The 15,624-nt window shown below is 38.7% G+C and overlaps 2 protein-coding genes across 2 annotated transcripts in view; one reads left to right on the top strand and one right to left on the bottom strand.

Moving 5' to 3' along the window:
• Positions 1–15,624, top strand: part of NUP58 (nucleoporin 58) — a 60,783-nt gene that overhangs the window by 31,769 nt on the left and 13,390 nt on the right. The window contains exons 13-15 of the mRNA XM_090028691.1: positions 4,206–4,407; positions 10,032–10,130; positions 13,130–13,225. Coding sequence (XP_089884817.1) covers positions 4,206–4,407; positions 10,032–10,130; positions 13,130–13,225 — 397 coding nt within the window. The remainder of the gene's footprint in view (positions 1–4,205; positions 4,408–10,031; positions 10,131–13,129; positions 13,226–15,624) is intronic.
• Positions 1,896–4,196, bottom strand: LOC149875157 (uncharacterized protein T26G10.4-like). Its single transcript, XM_090031392.1, has one exon. It carries the CDS (start codon positions 3,408–3,410, stop codon positions 1,896–1,898), a length of 1,515 nt encoding a protein of 504 aa, XP_089887518.1. The 5' UTR covers positions 3,411–4,196.

The following is a 15,624-nucleotide window of genomic DNA, read 5'->3' as shown; positions in this document are numbered from 1 at the left end:
TTTGGAGTGCATGCTTCATATTTAAATATTTTGAGCCAATTTATTTGCACATCTTCTGCCTAAATCTTATGTAATCTAATACATGCTTGGACCCAGTTCTAGTATACCATTAGCATAGATCTTGTCAGTCTGTTCGTTTAGAAAACTTACAGGTTTGGGAGGTCTCCGTTGGATATACTGAGGAGTTAGACATCTGCATCCCTCTTGAAATTCAGTCAGATTGTGATCAAAGGGGGAGGGGGCAGGTGGAATTCCCCAGATTACGTCTCCCAGGATTTTTCAACATTTGTATTGGAGCACTGCTACAATGGTCAAAAGATTTTTTCTCTGCTTCTTCAAAGCCAGTTTTTTTCTGAGTTAAACTGACACTATGTGGGTTACTAGGTACATTCTTGACCTGGTTTTTTTTTTTTTTTTTTTTTTTTTGAACTGGTTGTATGCACCTTATACACAAATACCTCAGACCTAGAGTCGTGTTATCACCTACCCCCACAACTGAAACTCTTCCTGTCTCAAAGCAAGAAATAACAAGCAAATTGTTTCCAAAAACTTTGTAGGTGTAACTGAGTATAGACAAACCTTTTAGATAATTGGCTCTTGCATTTCACTGGAACACTGAAACCACAACCATCTCAAAAGTTAGCTAGGTCGGCAAGAGATGGAATTTCTTAGGAATCTGTCCTACCAACCTGGAACTCCTAGGAGATAACTGAACAAAAATAACAATGCTTGTATGCTGAAATTGTAAAATTAGTGGTGTGGGTCTTTTGGGAGGTTTGGGGTAGTTTTTTTGTGGGGGGGGGTTTCCAACTACCCTTCCTATAGTAGTATATAGTTTCTGCAAGACTAGAAGGTGAGGGGAGAATGAATGGTTTCTTTCACATTTCTGGTACGCGATGATGGGGTATTTTTCTTAAAAACTAGACAACTCAATTTGGTAAAATATCCAAAATAGTGGTGTCAGGCATCGTATTCTTCCTCTTGATTTTAAAATGAAAAGTTTTAGCTCTTGTGGTTGCACAGGTAACCTTCCAGTTTTAAGCTGATTCAGTACTGGTTTCCTGAGTCTGTAGACAGCTTGACACTGTTGCTTAAGTTACCTTTCCTTCTGATTTCTCCTGAGCATTAATCTGATTAGGCTTTGAAGCTTATATCCCAAATAGTGACACTTCACATGTCAGCAGTAACTACCTAGTTTCTCATTTCTTGTACCAAAAGAAATAAGGTACTAGAGGGATTAAACTCCAGCAGGGCTGGGACATGGGATTTACTGTATTGAAAGAAGCAGGTATGGAAGGGGGACGGAACGGGACAAAAAGAAATATTGAGAAGGAAAGAGAAACAGTTATTAATAGTGAGGATATCTTCCATCAGAATTATGTTGAATAAATGACTAAGTCTTTCTACTATGTCTAGATTTTGTTCCATCATTGGGTCCAAATTCTAAGCTGGTGTAAATCAAGTGTCTGTGTGCTGACTTAAGTGATTAAACTGATAAGAACAGATTGACTTTTATTAGTAGATGTTTTGGTTGGGGAATCCAGGAAAAAGATGACAATGTTGAGATGGAAATACAAAGCGCCCGAGCGAGGGACTAACAATCCAGGGTGGGGGAGAGGAGTGGAACGCGACTAGGTTACATACCATACAATGTTAGCCAACTAAGCCCGGGGGTGGGGGGGGTGTGGAAGGGGGAGGGGGGGATCGCGACGCTGAGAGGGAAAGAAGATAGATACACACATACCCATTACAGCGGTCCGCGATGTTGAAGGAAGTGGCTCGGAGTGAGCGTCTCAGTCCATAAAGTCCGATCGCGGGGGTCCTCTTCGGGTGGGGCGGGGTCGTCCGTGGCGGCGAAGTCCTCTCAACGCGAAGCGAAGCGGTGGGGGGGCGGTTCAGGCGGCGGCGTCCTCCGGGTCCGGTCCGGCGGCGGCTGGTCTGGAGGGGTCGATGAACTGGCGGTGGCCCGTGATGTGCTCCACGTAGATGTCGTGGGACCAGCGGATGGTGTCGGACACCGTGAGGCAGCACATCAGCTTGGCGTAGCAGCGGGAAACGCGGCAGGCGCGGAGGACGCTCTCGTTGTTGGGGTCCCAGGCTCCGAGCGTCCCCACAATGAGCGCGTCCACCGTCACGTCGTAGCCGCGGCTCCTCAGGGTGTCGGCCAGCGGGGCGTACTTCTCCCGCTTGCGAGCCCGGGCCTCGGTGAAGGCTTGGCGCCGGTTCTCGAAGGGGATGGTGACGTCCACCATCACGATCTTCTTGGCCTCGTGGTCCGTGACGACGATGTCGGGGTGCAGCTGGCTCTCGCAGCCCGGGACGGTGCGGTTCACGGAGATCTCCCCCATCCCGGCCGGGATGGCTCGCACCAGGCAGTCCTGGACAGCGTTGTGGCGCAGCTGCCAGGCTCTGGCGTGCGGCCTGCAGCTGCACAGCACGTGGGGGAGGGTCTCCAGCGTGTAGCCGCACCGTTGGCACCTCTTGTCCCGGTGGCCGAAGCGCACGGCCCCGTTCAGAGGCAGGCAGTTGAGGCGGGCGCGGTGGAGGAAGCGCCAGTCCGCAAAGCATGTGAAGCTCCCGCTGGGCATGAAGTGGTTGCTAGCATCCCACTTCGAGGTGGCGTCGAAGACCTTGCCCTGGTCCGGTTTGGCCCTCAGGTCGCTGGCGTACTTGTTGCGGACGGCGTCCTTCAGGAACCTCTCCAGGAAGGTCCTCATGCGGGGCGTGACGGTGATGCGGTCGGCGTGCGGGGCTGGGCGCAGGCAGACTCCCAGCTCCCGACCCTCCTCGGTCCAGCTCCAGGCGCAGCCGATGCGGTTCCCGAGGCGGCGCGTGGCGTTGCGGGCTCGGCTCCACAGCGAGGCAAAGTCCCCGCCGTCCCGGCTGAACTCGCCCTCGAGCAAGCCGCTGAGGAAGGTGGCCAGGTCTTGTCCGGCGGGCTGCCGCCCGATCCTCTTGCGGGCGGTCTCCTCCAGGGCGCTGGCGGCGATGGTACTTACCGTGGCGTCCGGGCAGGTGAGGAGGCAGAAGGCGTGGGTCACTACCGCGATGTCGCACAGGTCTCCCATGCGGGGCACGTTGGCACCTCCTTGTCGGTAGGGGATGTGCAGGACCTCGTTGCTGGCCCGCAGCGGCAGGTGCAGCCACTTCTTGAGCAGCCGTCGGATCTCAGTGTCCGCCTTCTTGAGGGGGGTCTTGGGGACCGCCGAGCCCCTCAGGACGAACGCGACGCGGGGGATGAGGAAGGTGTTCACCGCGTCGATCTTCTGCCAGGGGGCCAGCAGGGACGAGTCCAGCTTGCGGGCGTCCTGCACGATCCCGGTGATGGTTTCCTCTGGAGTCTGCCTAGCCCGATGGCCGGTGGGCGTTCCCAGGTGGCAGTAGGCCTCGCCGTCGCGCAGGTGCTTCATCGCCTGGTCTGAGCCTTCAAGAGGCCGAGAAGCGATCAGGGATCAGCATCCATTTTGCTAACAGCAGGCTGCAGCTTCCCATGCAGCTGCTGCTGTAGGCTGCTGATCCCCTATTGCCAACCCAGCTGTCCCTGCTTTGTGTGGATACTTCTCCCCAACCCCCCCAGTACAGCATGCACTGAAAATTTGCCAACAAAAAGTGTGGCAAGCAAGTTTGGAGTGCCTAACTTGGAAGTGGCTTTAGTAGGAAGGCAAGAAAGCAGCCCTCCACATGGAGAAGGAATGACTGGGGTGGCAGCAGAGGTGTCTGGCCTCCTGTTAATAAAAGTGCTGAATGTGAACCAGATTAGAAGTCTGTGTGCTGGCAGGGCATTAGCGTGCCATTGGTAAAACAGACTAGATCAGACTTTTGCAGGCTGAAGCTGACCTGTGGGCCATAGGTTGATAACCTTCCAGTATGTTTTGGTTTATGGAAAGCTTTTTATTGACAAAACTAGGGGATTTAATCTAGAGCAGTGGTCTTCAACCTTTTTTCATTTGTGGACCCCTAAAAAATTTCAAATAGAACTGCTGACCCCTTTGAATGGTGTGGGTATTCACATACTTTTGATTGATCGTGGTCATCTTTCACAGATCACTTAGACCCCAGGGGTCCACAGACCAGGTTGAAAACCACTGATCTAGATAGATGTAGGCACATAGTCATAAATGTAAAACCTGTCCAACTGACTATAACTATGAAGGTTTTCATATTAGATGTACTAAACTAAAATGATTTTTCCCCTACTCCTTCAGATGCTCAAAGACCAGTACCTTGGGTACAGGAAAACTTTTCTGGGAGATGCCATTGATGTGTTTGAGGCAAGACGAACAGAAGTGAAGAAATGTCAGAGTGCCCAGCGTGTTACTACTGGACCGACCCCTTTCAGCAACATACCAAATGCAGCAGCCGTTGCCATGGCTGCAACACTTACTCAGCAGCAACAGCCTGCTACAGGTCTGAATGCATTCAAGTTTTAGATTATTAGTGTTACAACCATAGTAAAAACGTGTAAACTTTTATATAAGGTCTTCCTTTGTGTTAGCCTAAAAATCTAAAAATTGTGATGATCAAAGTTATCAATACATAGCTAATAGAAAATGCAGGGTAGACTTAGCAATAATCCATCAGATACATATTTAATCTTGTGAATTTACTTGTATTAGTGATATTTACTGTATTGCTCTAATTACCCCTTGGAATGTGAGTCTTTACTCTTAAATAATATTGCTGAATATCCGTAGTATAGCATCTCTCCAAAATTGTACGATTGTTTTCAAATCGGTGGGAGGAAAATTAATTCAAATGCATATTACATTTTCTTATGTAAAATGAATGATGCATTTTTTATATAGCACTTTGGCATTATAAAGTGAAAAATGCTACAGAACAGAAAGGATAGTGGAGCTTAAGTGTGTAGACTAGAAAGAAAGGATATTTAGCCCATTTCTTGTTTTTCTAACTTCTTTGGAAGGGTGATACTTCAGTAATTGTTTGGCCAACTGTTGTGAATGAATATGAGTGGAAAAGGTAGGGTGTTTGTACGTATGGATGGTTGAGAGGGAGATGGAACAAAAATGGCAGAAGTATTAGGCCCTCTGCTAATGTAAGGTGAATGTGGGTAAGAAAGAAAGCCCTTCAGGTCCCACTTAGTAGATACTCAGTCGAACTGCACATCTTGTTATTGTACAAACCAGAATTTTCAAGGTTTGCTTGAAAGACGCTTACATTCATGTTTGAGCACTTTGATAGAAGTGGCATGATGTTTATTTTTGTAGATAACATGCACTTCCCAGTAATTTCAGTTAAACAAGGAGTTTTTGTTGTTTAATTTCAGGAATCCAACTTTGAAAAGTGCATATTCTACCATTCTGTTTCCTTCTGAAAGGTTCTTTAACATCTCAGACCTGTGTCCATCCTAATTTTTTTTTTTTTTTTTTTGTTAGCAGTAGTAGGATCTGACTAAACAGAGGACTAGGTTGCTTTACTTAGAGAGCCATTTAGGAATTATCCCTAGGAAATGCTCTCAAATAATGAGGCAGTCCTTTCCTTATATTTGTGGTCAAAAAAGGTGTCCCTTGTGATGAATGGGAGGTTGGGTCCAATGACATGAGTCAAAATTTTTAACAAAAATAAATTTGTGACTTTCTTGTATCTTAACCTTTCTTTAGTCCTCCAAGAGTTTTCTGTTGTGTTGTCCATCTGAAGTTCTGGAATCACTTTCTGAATGTGACCTCTACATTCAACTTTAAACACACAAAAGTATTATATTACTTCATATTTGGTTCTTTTAGTGAAGAGGGAAGTGGCAATTGTGTAGTCTTACAGTTCCTGTACCTCTTCATTCATTATTTTCCTAGTCTTGTCTTTCTTAAGACCCTTTACTTAGTGTTTTAGGGGACTAATTATATACAGATCTGTTGTACTACCTCAGATATCCCATTCAAAGTTTTAGCTGAATTTTGGTGAGAAGTTTAAACTTCCTTTTTTGGCCTAGAGGCAGGAGTTTCCAATTAACCTGCCACTTCAGTGAATCAATGTCATCATTCTACTGCTGTCAGTAAACTGCAGTTCTCACCCCTACCACTAAAAAGTGTGAAGTTGAGCTATATCAGCATGAGATGAAATGAATTGTATGCTGAAATTACCCTTCTTACTACTTCTTCAATAATAAAGTCTCTGCTCATATGTTGTTCAGTATTTTATAAGTGCCAGCTAATGTGCCAAATATGGAAGCAGTTATGGTCTTGGATATAGATAAGATGAACCTGTCAAGATTTCACATGTGGCACCAAAATGTCAGTTTTAATGATGTCTAGTTATTGGTAAAAAAGTCAAAGACTATTGCTAGTTGCACACACTCAGTTTTCACCTTCCCCCTCTGTAGACTGCGCTTTTGAGGGCATAAAGATAAGCAAATGTTTGAACCACTTTTTAACTACTAGACAACTGGTAGAGGAAGAAAAACTTTTGTCTTGGCCCTATACTGCAATACTGTCCCAGTCTTACAAAAACTTTTGCTCATGCTTACCTCCTGTGTATCATGAGTAGTCTGATTAAGTTCAGTAAACTACTCTGTGCCTAATTTAAGTGATTCTAAGCTCTGCATTCTGAAGAGGGAGGATATAAGGGAATGGGGGGATCACAACAGGAAAAATGTAAGAAGGGTGTGTGATGAGTGTAGTGACGTGTGTATGTGTAATGTCTGATTGACTGTTTGCAGTGGGCTTTATTCTCTTGGTCTCTTCACAAAGATTAGAATAAAACAAGAAAATTAATCTGGGCTCTAAAATGTGATTTAAAATGTAATATACAGTACTTTAATATTAGGGGTTTTGGTAGTATGTCTGTTTGAAAATATTATATGATGTTTACATGGTAAAGGCTATTTCCTTACAGTTAGTTTAGACTTAGTAAGATACTGTTCTTTCTCTGAAGTATAGCAGAGACCATAATTTATTTTTAATTCATATTCAGAAGTCAAGGTTTTAGTATTAATAAAACCATGCTTAAGCCTTGCCTGCACTAAACCTTTTTTACTTAATTTCCCACCATTACACTTGCTGCAGTTTTGTGGTTGGTAGTAAGAGTGGCTACACAAGAGCAGCAGCCAGGGGTTTAACTACTGCATCATTTGTGCTTGTCCTGAGTAGTCTTTAATAATGCAGTAGTAAAAATGGAAGGCAACCTCTTCCCTGTGTTTCCAGTGGTAAACGTAATGGTGAGAATTTAAGGGAAAATAAATCCTAGTGTAGTTACAGCCTTAGATGCAATCGGGTGGAGTTAATTTCCTCTTCTGTTGGTAAGACAAAGTTGGCTTAACCAAAGGAACACTTTTCTCCACCCCAGCCCCTCCCCAGAACAACCTGATTTAGCCAGGGAGAAGAGTTAGTCACAGTATGATTAAGATTTTGGCACTCTTAATTTAAATCATGCTTTGACTTAACAGGAAAGTGAAGTTAAATTAGATAATTTTAATAAAATTGTTACAGTAATTAAAACGTTTTATTGTGTAAGCTGAATTTGACATAGGTTAAAAATTATCAGTGTGTTACTCTGTTAGAATGAAATCTAATCTGTGACTAAATTTGATCATGTTATGTCTGAAACAGTTATATGGTAAAATTTGTAAAATGTCGCTACATAAAAAAAATTTCAGATGTCACTTTGGTAGGGAATCATGTCTAACTGGGCTCTTAGTAGTGAGTCTTTATTTATTAAACTAAAATGCTCTACAGGGCAATAAATAGCAGGTTTTAAAATATTATTAAAGAATTATTTAAAGGACTTGCCTCATAACTTATAGCCAAAGGTCGTAAGTTTGCTAGTACTTTTGGCATGAAGGATCTTTATCTCTAGTTTTTTTTGCTACTGAAAATTATGTACATTTACCTAAGAATAGGATTTATAAATAATGGCAATGCCTACAGAATTTTATGGTACAAAATCAACAAGTATGTCATATGCCTGTTCAGTGAAAAACTTGTCAGATTTAGGTATGAGATCCTGTTTTATATAACTTAAATATAGGTGTTTTAGAATAATACTGTTTTACTAATCTAAAAAGCATGTTGCATTTGAAAATAAGCTTGGCTTGGAGGACTGTGGTGTCTTCATTCTATTCTAAGGTCTTCCACCAACAGTGCCTCCCATCAGGATAGAAAAGAAATGCACTCCCTTTTAGAGAGAAGGAACTGGACACATTTTTCTGACTTTTTAGTTTGTTAAATGTCTGACTGACTGTTTTTTTCTTTTGGGATTTTTTAAATTTCCTTTATACTGATAACATTTTTTTAAAGGAGCTGCTAGCTAGATATTTCAGTATTTAATTTAAACTGGATGTAGGAAAATTAGTTGGGAATTAATCCAATATATTATTTTAAAAATACTTTAAGGGCCTTAGCTGGTGTGAAATACAGTGCATGCTTGTTATTTGGAAGAATAACAGGACTTGGATTTCCCAAAAAGCTACTATTCACAGGCTGAAAATTCACAACTTTAGTTGCCCTCACAATCTTAGCTTAAACACTACTTTGAGTACACGGACCTCATTCTGCTTGTATCTCTTAAGGGCTTTGGTATATTCCTTGCAAAAGTGTTACCATTTAATATACAGTGCCTTTCACTTGATTCAAACATTGATTCTTCATTTAACTTTCTCAGGTTCAAAAGCCAGATAATTATACTGAAAATACTGTCAACTTTTTTTTTGCAATCATTGGAGGTGATGATTGTGGGTTATAAAAATTTGTTAATCCAATAAGGCAAAAATTCTGAATGAGAATAGAGCCCAAAGAAGATAATGAAATGAAATGTATTTTAAAGCTATTTTATTCTTAAAACAGTGTTGGAAAGAAATGAGCACTAGCATATGTCACATTCTGTATTATGGTGTTTCCATTTTAAATTACAGGATTATTGACTTGGATTAAGAGGTAGGCACTGTATTTTATCTTGAAAAACCCTTCAAGGTTCAAACTAATGCACTGATTGCTGTGCTTGAAAAAGACAGGAATATGAAGATTGTACTGTGAAAACTGTCACATCATTTTCTTAAATTATTTATCAGAATTAACGAGTTTTAGATTTTTTTGTAATGTGTTAGCTAAAACGAGGGGCTAGTAAGCTGATTCTGCCCCCTCCCCCCCACCTCCTCCCCAAGAAATACAAACTAAGGCTATATATTTTATCTTGGTAGACTCTAAATGGATTTTTGACAGTCCTGCATTTTAGTATTAGCATGCAGGGAAACCGCTGTCAGTGTTTTTTAGATGATGGGACAGACTTCTGAATTTGAAATTTTGAATGTATCTAATTGGTGAAGGTACACAAAACTGTGCCTTTGTAAATGTTTATTTAAACAGGTGGTTTTGAATAGCTTACGTTCTGGAATGGTGTAATGTAGCAGAGCTTAAGAACGCAGTTATTACTTTGTGTGGAAAAGTTTGAATTGTCATGTTACTGTGTAATTGACTTGCTTTAAAATGAACAATAAATTTAATAAAATAAAGCCATTGTCTTGTTTTTTATCTACTTAGTGTTCATTTAAATTTGGAAAAAATACTCAAACCAAGTAGCTTTGAAGGTTTCTAGTTATTAAATATATTCTGTCTTGGTAACATGATGGTTTAGTCATGTTAGTGTCAGTTCTTGTTTTTTAATTGGACTTGACACTAACAATGACTTCATGGTTTTAAGTTTCTCCCTTTCCTTCTCTGCTTTCATTTAAAATAAGTAGCACAATACTTTCACCTCTAAAAGTAGTCCTTGCAAAATTGTAATTAATAGTATAAATTTTTCTGTGATGAAATTGATTGGAATGAATGAATGAAAAAAATAGATGTACACACACTATGATACTGTAGTTTTCAGTAGATGCATTGTATGTTGTGTTCAGCATTTTCTTAGATTTACCAGGTGGACATAGAGGCAGCTTGGGGAAGAATTTTCATGAGGTAAAGTTTGGGGGCTCTAATGGAATTTGTTAAAAAGCAATGATGTTCTTTTATCAAATAATTACATAAAGGTTCTCTTTATCATGAAAGAGTAAGGCAAGTTTGTTTTCATTTTTTTCATACCAGGGCCACAGCCATCTCTGGGAGTTAGTTTTGGAACACCATTCGGCTCAGGTATTGGCACTGGCTTGCAATCAAGTGGCTTAGGTTCTTCAAGCCTTGGAGGTACACTTTAACTTTTTTAATATTTCATTTAATTACTATACAGCACATCTGAATTTTAAAAAAAAATCTTAAACTTTACTAAGAGGATAATCTGTTTCCAAGCTACATCTTCAGTATAGCAAAAAATGTTTTTTGTTTCCAAACTCCTTGATGCCTGGTCGAGAGGCTGAGGAAGATGAGCCACAAAAGTTAGATCTAAGTTTGATATGGCTTGTAGACCTTAAGATGAAAGGAAGAGGGACATAACATAAACATGTTGGAGGTCAGATTTTTTTTTAAACCATAGTACATCATCTGACTTTTTGTTAATAGGTATTTGAATTCAGCTGTAATTTAGTTATGATTTTTAGCCTTAAGACCTATGTCTCATTCAGTTCAGATTTGAAATTTACATTCTGTTGTTTGTCGTTAACTTTGTATGAGAAATTTCACCAGTGCTTGCCCAAATTCTAAATCTAGAAATTCTTTATATCTTCTCATGACATGAGTTTAATAAGGCAAACTATTAGAAAAAATACCCATTTTGCACTTATTTTAGGAACTTGTTTGTGAAATTATAATTAAGCTTTTCTCTTGGCTTTCCAGTACAAAACTGAGCTTTATGAAATATGCGTCTCCACAAATCTGTGAACAATAGTTATCAACTGGATTGTAAATATGACAAGAGAACTCATGGTTTATGGGCACCTGTAGACCTGTGGGATACCTGCTCCGACATGGTTAATTACAGTACATCAGAGGAAATGTGCTAACTAGCATGCTTCTGTAGCCTCGGCATATCATGTATTCAATGTCCCCATGCTTCAAAATGGTGTCGGGGTGCTTTGCCTAAAGTATGTTGAACAAGCTTTACTTAAAGTGCCCCTGCTGCCATTTGGAAACACGGAACACTGAATACACGAGACAGTGGCGATTTAGTAAGAGCTGCTCTCAGGAGCCAGCTGTATTGCATCCTAAACAAATCTGAACTGTAATCTCAAATTGTAAACTCTTTAGAATAGTCAAATTCCTGCAATATTCATTGCAATCACATGACTAAAGCGTGCCTTATATGCCTAAAACAAGAAAAATAACTAAACTACATAGTGGCTTAAAAGAAGTCTTATAGGAAGCACTTCCCATAATGTTTTTGGGTTTTATAAAAACAGAGGGGAAGGCCATTTCCCTCCCCCAAAGAGTTTTTATAATTTGTTCAGAATATTCTTTAGATGTATAAATTACAGAAGCTTATTGCTAGCAAATTTATGACACTTAAACTCTGTTTAGATATTTGAAGCCTTTGATTTTGGGATGGAGGGGTTGGTAATACTTAAGGAGGCACTTTTCCCCTATTTTTTGTATATCAAGCTGTAAAATCCTGATTTCTTTTATGTGAGTGCAATATATGGGATTATGACAGATCATGAAGAATAATTTTAATGGCAAAATCCTGATACAGTCTGGGGGAGAGGAGAAGCAAAAGTTCTCCTTGAAACAAAACAAACACTTCAAAAATTCAGAAATTTTAAATCGAGATGCATTTAAAAAGACATTTTTAATTGCATACTCTTCAAAATGCATTTTTTTGAGGGACCTTGCTCCCCATCTTTTATGGATGGCAGTCATGTTAGAAGATTAACGGGTGATTTCTGTACTTCTGATGTGGAAATTGTCTTCTTCACAATTTAGAAGTTAGTAGGCCCAGATGCCTTCCTATGTCATTCAGAACTCTTTTAAAAACTGGGTTGGACAAGAAATTGGGACGTATACTACAGCGAACGCTTTTTTATATTCATGCAACATGTGACATTGTGCATAGCTGTACAATTTATTATTCATATTTATCACATGTAAATTATTTTCTCTTTCTGATTGTTAAATATTTTTGTTTTGAGGTTATCAAACCTACCAAACTCCCCCTAATGTTTCCTAACCTGTACCTCTTTTTCTCAACCTACAGATACCTTATCTCTCTTCCCTGTATAATTTGAAATATTGGCCTATATTAATAACCTTGGATCCTAAACAAATCTGAACTGTAATCTCAAATTGTAAATATTTTTAAAATAGTCAAATTGCTGCAGTATTTGTTGCAATCACATGACTAAAGAATACATTCCAACTGACCTTTTACTATCAAGTTACATTTCCATTAAGTGCTTCTAGTGAAATGTTAGTTTTTCATTAAGAACTTGATATGATATGGTCATAAAACTAAATTTGACCAAATTAGTTTAATATAAGTATTACTTTTCTTGTTACAATGCTCAAACTGTAAGAGCAGCAGAGACTTCTAATATTAAAAATTAGGGAGTTCTAGCTCATATTTTTGATCTCAGGCAAAGTTTTTTGTGCAGTGCAAGAGGGCTTATTTCTATTTGACTTGTATTGGAATCTAAGGACTTACCATACAGAATAGTCAGGTTTTAAGCCAAAGCATTTCCATTCCGAGTTTGGGAGTCATTTACTAAATTTGTTTTAAAACTATGTTTTGGTTCAAAAAGTAGGACTATTTTCTGATGTAGACAAAGTCTAACCTTACTGGAGCCAAGTTCCTAGGCTAGTCATGTAACTTTAAAAAAAATTGATTTAAGTTTTATCCATTGGTATGATATTACATGATGGACTGACATCATATCACTGAAATTCCCCTTTTTAATAGTAAATAGAATAACATGGTTATGAACGCAAACATTTCCATTTAACTGTAGTTATTTACTGTTCAGTAAGATCATGTGACTTTACAGTTAGGTGAGATCATTCAGTATCTCATTTGTAAATTAAATTTACTAATAGCTTAACTTTCTCAATTGCTTTTCTGTTCATGGATTTCTGTTTTCATGCAGAAATTAGTGCATGTCGCATTTAGAAAGTTTCAGAAGCAATATAAATTTACTGAATAGTAAGTTTTATGCAAGTAACTTTAAAACAAATTAAATCCTAAAAGCTAAATACTTTAAATTGCTGTGTCTTCGTTACCAGTTCTTTTACATTACATTTCTTTACTACTATCCTAATAGGATTTGGAAGTAGTTCTGCTTTTGGAAGCAATGCTACAGGCTCATCATCATTTGGATTTGGAGCTACAAATAAACCCTCAGGAAGTCTTAGCGCAGGTTTGTTTTTAACTGAATTCCAATTTGTTTTTCTTAAATACAGGTGCATAATTTAACTTCAGGTATCACAAATCTTACAACGCATTTTAAAATAATAATTGCAATAAGGATCCAATGCTTTAAGTTTCGTTTCCAGTATAACTGTTTGAAATATTTTCTCAAAAAATTAATATTAGGAAAAGTTTTAAAATACAATCCTGATTTTTATACTGTTCCCCTAAAGGAAATGGGAATTGTCCCATGGAATGGCATCTCCCATTTAGAAAATCAGATTGACTCGCATATTGAACTACCTTTCTTCTATTTCATACTGTTATTTTGACAATTTCCTACTTGCAGCTCATTCCATTCTTGATATGCTTTGTTTTACTAATTTCGTAATGATAAAATCAATACAGGCTCTTAATCCAAATTTCCCACATTTTTTGTACTTGAAATTTGGGTATGTATTCTGCAGTTGGAAACCATATCTAATTTTCTAATTATTTTATATAAGCCAGTTCAGAAAGGGATTAGACAAATTCATGGAGGAGTGGTCTATTTGGAGAAGAGTTGGGATTGTATCCTTTTGATATCCCTAAACCAACAGTGGTTGATGCCAGGAAGGGCATGACAGTAAATGACTTGCTCTAGACATGCCTTTTATATATTCTTTCTGAAGTATGTACTGCTTGCTACAATCAGAGACAGAATACATGGATCATTGGTTTGACCAGGATGGCACTACATATGCTTTTAATAGGCTTTAGTTGGATGTGGGGTTTATTTTTTCCTCCACTGTTTATTTAATAGAAACTTAAAGATGATCATCTTCCAGGGTGAGTTTTAAAAATGTGCTTATTATTTTTGTCTAAGTACAATGCATTAAGAATGAATGATTTCCAGTAACACTGAAGAAATAGGTTGTTGGTTTTCCAAATGGAACTCTAACTCATTTATTTTTACCAAATGCTCCATGTGTTAATTTTTGCCACCTGTCTTGATTAATCCAGAATTAATCTTTCGAATAAGGCACAAACAGTATTTAATTTTTGAACAGTAAATTACAAAATTGAAATAAGCTAATGCTCATGGATGCATAACGTCCTGGTGCACTACATATCATATCTCTAGTAGAATCTGCAAAATTCGAACTCCAGTGTTCTTTACGTTTGGTAACTAATGTAACATTTTTAATGTCGGCGATAAAGTAAAAACAATTAAAATATTTTAAAATGATCTTTTAGGTTCTTGCCTTGTGAGTTGAAATACATTTATTAATTGATGTTTCCTGTATTAGTGCTATCCAGTTTAAATTTAAATTTTATGAAATGTGAAACTTAATCTTTTGTCTACAAAGTTTAATCTCCCTAGATTTGGAAAGAATATATAAAATAAAGGTATAGAAAGCTAAAGCAATGTAATATTTTAAGGTTGGTTTGTTTGTTTACTGTATACTAAAATCCTGATTCAGGCACTTCGAAACTTCTGAAGCAAGTAGTTTTAAATTGGAACCTGGATAAAGTGGTACACTAATCAGTTACACTGTTGTTCAGCTTTCATTATGTTCTATGTGGGAGATAGTAAGGATTACATAATTCCAGGTAATTTTGATAGCCTATAAATAAATTGACCCTTTCCCCATTTGCATTCCTGTCACATGGCCTCTGAATTGAATGTGGTTTAAAAAAATATACCACATCTTATGTATTAATTCTTTTTTTCTGGTATTGTTACAGCAGCGCTAAACGGAAACCATTGTTTTGTAGTATCTTGCAATACTTTGGTAATGACAATTTCAGCAGCCTTTTGTTTATCAGATGATAGGGTTGCTTGCATATATTACTCTGAACTTCTTTCTGGTGTTACCTGTACCTCCCTAGGCTTCCTGACTGACAACCAACTTTAGACTTTTTAATATACTATCTATTAGTTGAATTATTTTTAATTGTAGGATTTATATTCTTTCAGAATGAAAATATAGGTGTTCCCTAGCTAGTTCTTTCCTTACTTTTTTTTAAACATATGCTTCTTGTTGTTCCAATGATTACTGATATTAACTAGAAGGTAGGCAGGTCAGAATGTTAGCTAGTTAATGTTAATTCCCTGTAAGCTCCCCTTCACTCCTCTTACGTTTTGTACCATTATCTTTGCTTAAAATGGCAGATTCAAGACCCTGGGGCTTCAAGTCCTGTCCATGCCACAGTGGTTTCATTTTACTTGATGGCAGCCATGGCTGCTATTTGGGTTTTGTGGTGGGTCAGTTTGTTTGTTTTTGTTTTGATGACACTGCTGTTTCATACACCATTCTTTTAAACTAAAAGATCTAGGGACACTTAGCTAAAGTTACATATCACTCAGTTAATGAGAGAGACTTCCACGTTAAGAAATAACTTCCATTTTGGAGGTTGACCCTTCTC

The sequence above is a fragment of the Crocodylus siamensis genome, chromosome 1, assembly GCF_052110815.1.
Source record: "Crocodylus siamensis isolate JL-2025a chromosome 1, ASM5211081v1, whole genome shotgun sequence".
NCBI lineage: Eukaryota > Metazoa > Chordata > Crocodylia > Crocodylidae > Crocodylus > Crocodylus siamensis.
Note: the sequence above shows the minus strand (reverse complement) of the source record. Positions and strands in the feature narration are given on the sequence as shown.

Excerpts from the sequence above, each read along its gene's own strand:
- LOC149875157 (XM_090031392.1), bottom strand. The coding sequence starts at position 3,410 with ATGAAGCACCTGCGCGACGGCGAGGCCTACTGCCACCTGGGAACGCCC.